Genomic DNA, 9,396 nt, shown 5'->3' with positions numbered 1-9,396 from the left:
GGACACTAAAACCCATTTAGTTTATCTTGATTTAGTTTCATTGAACGCATAAGTGGTGATTAGAGCCAATTAGGCCTAACTTATTCATAAGGAACAGTAATGCTTATAGGCTATTTCGTGGATCGTTTAGGTTACAATCAACAGAAAACACTCTACATTTGGTGCTCTAAGCATTCATCCACTGGATTAAATAATGAATATCCAATTGCAATAGCCCAACAACCACTTTGTATGTGCTTTATTGCTTTCACCTTTTGACCTTTGATAGTTTTCATATGATCCTTGACATTCAAGGATTGCTACACTAATTAGGGGAGGCTGCTGTGAGAACCGTTTTAATTCGTCGAAGCCTGACTTTTGGATGCTATTGGGTGTTGATATTGTCAGAACAAAAGGCAAGAACTAGAACAAATTTTACGTAGAAGAGTCAAAATTCAATTCAGCTGACTACATTTGTGGCCCAAAACAAACATTTCAAAAAGGTATCGAACAATTGGGAATATGTTACGAGTGATTAGGGAAAAAAATGGCAAAAGTTGATCCTTTACACATTTTAAGGAATTATTCCTAGTTCTTTCCATGATGATTGCCGAATTTACAACTGTAGATGCTTAAGGAAGGTACTGACTTGTTAACCAGGTTAGACATTTTTTTTTGGTAATGTCTAATATTGGATATTTTTTTCCTCCCTCCCGTCTCCCGTCTCCACGTCTTTCCGACTTTCCCATTCTCCAATTATTAGATCCAAGATTCGAACTTTGTAGTAGATTGACTTTCGATTCTCTTTGACAATTCGAAAATCGACTTTTTGTGGATTTTGGCTTACCTTGGTACGTACTGCCACCAATTGCAAACCGGCCAATCTTGAGGTTCCAGAAACTTCTTAACCAAGCCTTTGAAGTTGAAATTGGCTTCCTTGGACATTGTTAAGTGCACAGCCTTCAGAGTGTGAGGAATTTTTTCCTCACCTACAGAAAGCTGCCACTTTCTGGAGGAGATCCCCTTCCTGTCCGGGAATATTTCAACTGTTGAAACAATTTACTGATTTAGGTGTTCCGTTGTCCCAACCACATTGCAAGTTCAGTTAAACAAATTCAAGAGGCACATGGGAAATGCTAATAGGAAGGTCCTTATTTCATCCCCTCAACTAATCTTCTCAAGGAAGTTTGGTTTGGGTAACCAACAGTTTTAACTTATTTAGATGTTTTCAAGAACAAGGATTGAGTTTTAGTTAAATCGATTTCTTTCTTAGATAATCCATTGAGTTTTTCAAATATTTGATGTTAGTGGTAGGAAATCTACTATTCAAACCTGAAATTTCATGATGCACATAGAATCCTTGTTTTTGTGTAGTAAAACCAAGTTTGGATGCATTTGCAACTTTCTCAAATGTGTTTGATCTGGGTAGCAAGCAATTTTAACTCTGCCACATGCAATTTGCTGGAGGAAGCATAAATATTGCCGTAGGACAATACAAGAATCAGATAGCCTGAGAAAACTCTAGCTTGACTAGTGTGCTCAACAAACAAGAGATTTTGAACCCTACCTTCAAAATTTCTGATACTCTGCAGCTATTACAATGTCATACTCACACCATTCCAAATTACACACTCTTGAACAAATTAAGCCTTTCTGGAACGGGAGCATTTTCACTGTTTCTAACTCTAGGGACCACTACAGGTGCACCACGAACCTTGTCAAGAGCAAATGTTATCCTCAATGGCCGACCAAAAAATGCCTGTGAACAAAACCACCCCAGTTAACACGAGATATTCTACCTTTTTTTTTTTTTAATAGTGTAAGCAGGAGAGCTCGAACTTGGGACCTCTCATTTACCATATTCTATTTGTGACTTCATACACAAGTAAAATGATGCATTTCCCTACTCACCTTTCCATCCATTGCATCCCTTGCACATGTGGCCTCATCTTCTTTTGAGAAATGGACGAAACCAAAACCTCTGGATCTACCAGTCTCTTTATCGTACAGAATCCTCACTAACATGGACAGATAAATATCTCAGAAATATGGTTAAATATGATACAAAGTCAATGAACTTGCTTCACTGACAGATAACCATAGAAAGTCATCCGGCTAACCAAATTAGCATTTCCATCATTAAGTAACTTCAATTTGGTGTTTCAAGCGATGACTACCAATACAAGAAATATGATACTTACAAAGTAGAAGTTTCAAACAACTCCAATTTGCAATTTAAACAGCACCAAGGATTGTAAACTATGAGGGTGGAATTGCATGCTATGAACTTTCTGTCCTCATGGACAGAGTCACATACAGCTGTTATAGTGTTTTACATTTTAACCAATTAGAGAGACCGTATCACAACACAGATATATGACCGTACATAGAGTTTTCTAATTTGCTATTCACTTAGCTGCAATTGTTGCAAACAACAGATTATGACTGCATTGTTCTTAGTCGAACAAGAGATACCCAGAGTACAGTATGCACAATCCCAGTGCAATAGCACCTGCCATCATTTTGTTCAAATGATTTTTCAGTTTTTGGGGAGAAAGGCATGCACACTGCACAAAATGGAACTAAATATGGTTCTTCACAGATGCAGAATTGTCTGGTGTCTGATGGAAACTGCACAATAATTAGGTTAAAAAATATTAGGGTAGCATGAACTGATGAGATCAATGCTTGGCACTAAATTCCAAGGTAAACTACAATGACATTATCAACTAAGAACATAATTCCCCTCACCATGCTCAGCAGAAACCTTTTCATGCTCTTTTTCCACAGTTCTCTTCATTTTCACATTAACAAAGACATAAAGTAAATAAGTTACTGCATTACTCCAACCAGAAGTAAACAAGAAAGTCAAATGAAGGTCGTTGTTGATACTTGACTCATAGGTGAAGCTAATAGTCTAATGTCAATCCATATTAAGCAGACAACATCTAACGATTAACAAAATCTGTTACCAGATTTGCTCCTCCTTCTGCTACAATATGACATGCATTGTTTTCCTTTCAACATACTTCAGACTAATAAATACCAGCATTTAAACGTCCAATGAAATTTTCAATAGTCATGAATTAGCCGTTTACACTGTTGTGCGCAATTGAAGCCATTATCATGGCAACAAAGAATATCTGATTACAATAGAGGCATTGGGAACTTTTCTTGCCTTCTTGTTTAAGTAGCGCACTCTGATTATTGCTCATTGTACATAATATTTTTTTTCTCTTGAAAAAAAAAAGTAGCAAATAAGTCTCTAGTTGATCAGATGGTACTAATTTGATCCACAAATCTGTGTATACTACTTAACTGTTAATGTTTCGGAAATAACATGATTCAGTACAGCTTGTAATGCTTTCCTAAACAACACACTCGATACTACACCTGCTGCACCATTAAAACCTAGTAAACATCACTGATCCTTGCATGCCAAAGTACATCTTGTGTTGGTTATATCCTCTGTTCTCCCCTTTTTCACAAAACTCACCCTGAAATTTCTTTATTGATGATTCTTTTTTGTCTTTAGTTACTAACAGCTAGCAACTTATTAAAATTGTTATTGAGACATTTCATCGAACATATTCACTCCATAGCAATATTACCTTCCGTAACCTCCCCGTACGAAGAAAAGGCGTCCAAAAGCGACTTCTCATCAACTGACAACGAAAGACCTGGCGAATAAAATCCAAAAAGGAAAAAAAAAAAAGAAGTGAATTACAAATCAAAATCAATTGATAAGTTAACGTTCAAATACTGCAGAAACAATGTCTAGTAGGAGTAATTCGATACCACCAACAAACAGCTTGTTGTTAGGGGGAGGAGAGGTTGTTGTTACTGAGGAGTAATAGCGGAAGCACGAACTCGAAATTGAGGTTGAAGCTGAAGTCTGGGGGTGGCTGTGGGCGACGGAAGAGACCGCTCTTCGGGCCAAGTCCGCTAGTTTGCCCATCATTTGCTGACAGAAGTTGAACCGGTGATTTTGAGGACTGAGGAGGCAATTTTTTTGATATCTTTCTAGCAGCTACACGCGGGCTTCAAGTTGTCATGTCTTAATTTTCATATTTTGGTCTGGGTATATAAATGGAGTAGACCATTCCCCAACTTTTCTCCATCACATTCCAGTATTATTTTCGCAGGTCAATACCGTACCTAACATATTTCATTGCTTGTGGTAGTTAATATTTAAATTTTCATAACAGATTAATCAAATTTTGCCGTCTGATTAATCATTGCAAAATTTGTCACAAATTCGATTCATTTTTCAAGTATTTAGTATACATTAAACGTTAAAATATTTTTTTAAAAAAATATTTTTTAATATGTTGATTTAGAGATTAGAAATAACGACAATTTAGGACAGCCTAACTAAGTTTGTGGATATTTCCTCTTATTGTTTCGCGTTAAAGTAATCATATCTTTTTTTCTGAATTTTTCTCTCTCTCGATCACCTCTCGCTCACGAATCGCCTCTCGGAGTTCAAACTAAATTGGAGAGTCTCAAGTTGTGCTCAAAACAAAGATTGGGAAATCAAGAACTAGAGTTCCACAATAAATATTTCCTTTCTAGCAATTATTGTTGTGTTTGTTTCTTTAAATTTTTTTTTGGTGATTTAAAGTTTAAGAAGCTGCAGGTGATTGTCTATTGTCTATATCTGGTTGAATATGGGTTTTCTTGTAAGAGTAAAGACTTGGTACTATTAAAATTTGTAGCAATTTTGTTAATGGAACCTGGAAATTGATATTTGGTTATGATTTGAGCGTGGATTGATTTATAGAGCTCGATAAGGCTCGAGTTTTTATGAACCCAATGAGTCGAGTTTAAATTTTTGCAACTTATAAGTAAGTTGAGTTTAGACTTAGAAATACAGAGTCTTCTTCCGAACTCAAGTGATATAGAATTGTGTTGAGATTAAGTTCAAACTCAACTCGATTCGAATACACTCCTAATCAGAACCCTATCTTCCATGATATCGTTTAAATTTCCTTTTCATGACTACCAAAATGTTCGTAATTTCTAATTTGAGGTACGCTAGTTTGTACCATAACTATGGTAAAGGTATTGCGAGCCAATACCCAGCCGACCAGTATGAAAAAAATTGAGGTGGTATGGGCGCATCGTCATGTTTAAAATAGAAGCCAGTTAGCACAAACGAACTTAACGTGTTCGGGCCGGGTTAGGGCGCCGAATTCGGGTCGCAGGGGATTAGTCGGGTCCCGCAAGGATTGACCCGGACATCCCTGTGTCGACAAAAAAAAAAAAAAAAAAGCACAAACGAACTGAATACTCGATTAACTGATTTCATTCGTTATCATGAAAACACAAAAATTGGCTTCTAATTGGTTAATATCACAAAGTAGCATATGATTTGATTTATTAAGTAAATTCATGCGAATATGAAGCATCCTTTGACCACCTAGCCAACTGATACACCACAAGCGGCAATGCTTTGAAGAGCATATGGACCATTTAAATTTACTATGTCATCATACTTTACATATATTTGCGGAATATCAATTGCAGAGGAAAAATCATAAATATTAATACACAAATGTAACTTTTTCTTTAGTCTCATGCAAATCCAAATGAGAGTGTGTGCATATTACTATTGTTGATTTATACAAACCTACACACCTGGATTAGTTGTGTTCTAGAACTTCTATCAATAATTAAGATCTGCACTCTAGTTCGATTGTGTATAAGGTTAAAGAAAAAATCAGACAATTTTAATTGTTCTATGTAGATGTGATTCTTTTTAAATCCACTGTTGATATATTGCAAAATGAATCTATGTCGTGATTTTGTTTTGGACTATCTGTTGTGCCCCAATCCCTTTTTTTCTTTTGTTTGGTTGCCCGCCTGGTATCCGAAGCTTTGCCCCAATCCCTTTTATTAGCTACTCTTGATGAGAATGTTTAATTTAAATTGAGAAATATGGCAACTGTTGGTTTCCAATATAACCTCTAGTCTAGCAAACAAAAAAAAAAAAATTAATTTTGCCTAGATTTTGGCTAAAAGAGTAAATATTAGAAAAGAATTTAGAGACTAAATTAACTAAATTAAAAATTAGAAAACTAGATGTATTCACCAAACACAAAAGTTGAAGTGTTAAACAATCAATGTTTACTTATTTATATTATTAGTATACATGATTCACATTTGTTTGACATGACATATTACTATGGACTATAGTACCTACGATGCCCATTTCCAACATGTTACTATAGTACCTACGTGACTCACTTTTTTTTTTTTTTTTGATTTCACTCTGGAGTTTAGGCTCGACACGAAATGGGATTTGTTTATAGATTACCGCCAATTATGAAAGAAACCAATGTACCAATTTAACTACGCAACTCATCCATCCTACAATGTTTGCCTATTCAGCCAGAAAAAGAAATCAAGGTAGCCCATTTTCCTTTCCTTCCCTTTCCCCACCCCCACCCCCACCCCCCTTCTTCCCCGAAAGACCAAAACAAGTTGCAGAAAATTAACAGAGGATTCATGGGTACAGAAGCAGTTATTTCTCAGCTCAAGATCCTCATGTTTCCATGGTTGGCTTACTGCCATATATGGCCCACCCTAGAACTAGCTAAGAGACTAGCGGATAGAGGATTCGCCATGTACATTTGTTCAACTTCGTCAATCTGGGATTCATCAAGAAAAAGTTTACCGGAATATACTCTCTGACAATTCAGCTAGTGGAACAATAGTAAATATTTCTAACAATCTCTCTCTTAAACTGAATGTTTGAAAAACATTCAGTTTAATAGGACTTGTCAATTGCACAGACCCCAAACAACTTTCTTAGTTTTTGAAATGTGGATAACTTCAATGGTTTGGTCATTATGTCAGCAATCTGATCTTCATTTTTATAGTAGAGAAAATCAATTATTCCATCCTTGTGAGCTCACTTAGAAAGTGAAACCTCACGTTTATGTGTTTGGTTCTTCCATGTGAAATTGGATTTTTAGAGAGTTTGACGGCAGAACTATTGTTACAGTAAATTGTAGTAACTTCTTCTTGCTGAAAATGTAACTCTTCAAAAATATTCCTTAGCCAAATTGCTTGACAGGCACAAACCATTGCAGTTACGTACTCTGATTCAGTTGTTGATAAAGTAACAATTGGTTGTTTCTTTGAATACCATGAAATAGCTGTTGAACCCATCATGAATACATAACCAGATGTACTCTTTCTATTATCAGAATCGCCTGCATGTCACTGTCAGTAAAACCAAATAAATCTGATTTTTCACCATTCTTGTAAAATAACCTATATTCAATGGTTCCCTACAAGCATCGAAGAATTCTCTTGGTAGTTAGAAGATGTATTTCCTTTGAACTTTCCATGTATCTATTAATAAGACTTATAGCATGCATAATATCAGATCTAGTGGCTGTCAAATACATCAGGTTTCCCATAATTTGTTTGTAATGGGTGCTATCAACCCTCTTTCTTTTAGGTTCTTGGATGAGTTTTCAACCCACTTTAACTGGCATACTAACAGAATTACAATTCTTTATTTGAAATCTATTCAGAATTTCTTGCACATATTTTCCTTTAGAGACAAAAATTTCAGCAGCAGATTGCACCAATGCAATGCCCAAAAAATAATGCATCTTTCCAAGATCAGACATATCAAATTCAACTATCATAGATTTCTTGAATTTCTCAAACATGACACTATCATTTTCAGTAAAAATAAGATCATCAACATATAAGCAAACAATAAGCAATTTACCTCTATTTCCAATCTTTATAAAAAGTGTATGTTCATATGGACACTTTTTAAATCGCTCCTTAGAAAAATAAGCATCTATACGACTATACCAAGCATGTGGGTTTTATTTTAGAGTGAATCTTTCCTAGACCGTCAGTGTAAACCTATTTTACACTGACGGCTCACCATGTTGCGCCACCTCATTAATGAAAATTGGCAACCTGTTATAACATGTAACCATTACCTATTACTAAATAAAAAATAGGCTATTCACTTCTTTTTCTGCCTCTTCCTTCTCTTTCTATTGTATTTTGGATTTGCAACCAAGTTCCTCCACTGATCAACTCAAAATTGGGATGACAGGTTAGATTTCTTTAATCTTTCTCTCTCTCTTTTATATGCACGATGTCTTTTATAAACCCACTTTAACTTAATTTTTACAAAGTGTAAACCCTAATTCAATATTTGTTCAAGAATGGATTTTGTAGTATAAAAGAAAGATGAAATAAATACGTCAAAAAATAAGAAAAATTAACCAAGTTCATCTTTATATTGCAAAATTATAGTGTTGGATTCAGACACTCAATGCCAAGACATTATCTCTCAATTGGTGTTGGATCCTACATCACAACCACAATATGAATGGAATAATGGATTGCTTAAGTACAAAGGTAAACTCTATATGGGTTCAACCAATGGCTTAAGAGCAAAACTAATTCAAGCACTCCACCCATCTGCTATTGGAGGACACTCAAGATAGAGAGGATGTTGGCAAAGGCTAAAAATTCTATTTTATTGGCATACTATGAAATAGAATGTCATACAATTTGTTCAAGCCTGTGATACTTGCCAAAGGTTTAAAGCTAAGCATGTCCAATATCCTAGTTTGTTACAACCATTGCCTGTACCTCGTCTGGCATGGACTCATTTAACTATGGACTTCATAGAAGCTCTGCCAAACTCACAAGGCCATGACACTATAATGGTGGTGATTGATAAATTAACTAAGGTTGGTAATTTCCTGGCCCTAGCTCATCCTTTCACTGCCAAACAGGTGGCTCAACTCTTTTTGGATCATATCTTTAGACTACATGGGTTTCCTAAGTCCATAATAACTGATAAAGATAGAATCTTCACCAGCACCTTTTGGCAGGAGCTATTCAAGTTGGCAGGAACTGAGTTGAGTTATAGCTCTGCTTATCACCCTCAATCAGATGGGCAGAGTTAACGGCTTAATCAATGTGTTGAGTCATACTTAAGATGCATGACTAGGGGATTTCCACATCACTGGAGCAAATGGTTAGCATTAGCAGAGTGGTGGTCTAACTCCTCTGATCACTCTAGCTTACAATTGAAGCCTTTTGAGGCCCTATATGGTTATAAACCTACTCCCTTGCCTGGCCCTCATTTTGACACTATCATCCCAGCAGTAGCTCAATTGCTTTAGGAGAGGCTAAGGATCTCCAATACCATTAGAGGCCATTTGACAAAAGCACATAATTGAATGAAATTTTTTGTTGATCAACGACGCACAGAGAGAACATTTGAAGTGGGCGACTGAGTGTTCCTAAAACTACAACCCTGCAAATAGCAAACAGTTGCTATCAGGAAATGTCTCAAACTCTCTGCCAGGTTCTATGGTCCCTTTCAGATCGAAGCGAAGATCGGATAGTAGCCTATCGTTTAAA

The 9,396-nt window shown here is 36.0% G+C and overlaps 1 protein-coding gene across 1 annotated transcript; it reads right to left on the bottom strand.

Moving 5' to 3' along the window:
* Positions 1-1,436: 1,436 nt before the first annotated feature.
* LOC140007718 (glycine-rich RNA-binding protein 4, mitochondrial-like) lies at positions 1,437-4,052 on the bottom strand. The gene is made up of 4 exons (XM_072050818.1): positions 3,778-4,052; positions 3,591-3,659; positions 1,891-1,997; positions 1,437-1,738 (listed from the first exon to the last, which is right to left on the bottom strand). Exons 1-4 carry the CDS (start codon positions 3,938-3,940, stop codon positions 1,604-1,606), a joined length of 474 nt encoding a protein of 157 aa, XP_071906919.1. The 5' UTR covers positions 3,941-4,052; the 3' UTR covers positions 1,437-1,603.
* Between the last annotated feature and the right edge of the window lie 5,344 nt (positions 4,053-9,396).

The sequence above is a fragment of the Coffea arabica genome, chromosome 5c (genome assembly GCF_036785885.1).
Source record: "Coffea arabica cultivar ET-39 chromosome 5c, Coffea Arabica ET-39 HiFi, whole genome shotgun sequence".
In the NCBI taxonomy this organism is placed as follows: Eukaryota; Viridiplantae; Streptophyta; class Magnoliopsida; order Gentianales; family Rubiaceae; genus Coffea; species Coffea arabica.
The sequence above is the reverse complement of the archived record's forward strand: the minus strand, read 5'-3'. Positions and strand labels throughout refer to the sequence as shown.

Excerpts from the sequence above, each read along its gene's own strand:
- LOC140007718 (XM_072050818.1), bottom strand. The coding sequence starts at position 3,940 with ATGATGGGCAAACTAGCGGACTTGGCCCGAAGAGCGGTCTCTTCCGTC. Across the intron at positions 3,660-3,777 it reads CAACAAGCTGTTTGTTGGTG|GTCTTTCGTTGTCAGTTGAT; the intron begins GTATCGAATTAC and ends TTTATTCGCCAG. Across the intron at positions 1,998-3,590 it reads GTACGGGGAGGTTACGGAAG|TGAGGATTCTGTACGATAAA; the intron begins GTAATATTGCTA and ends TGTCCATGTTAG.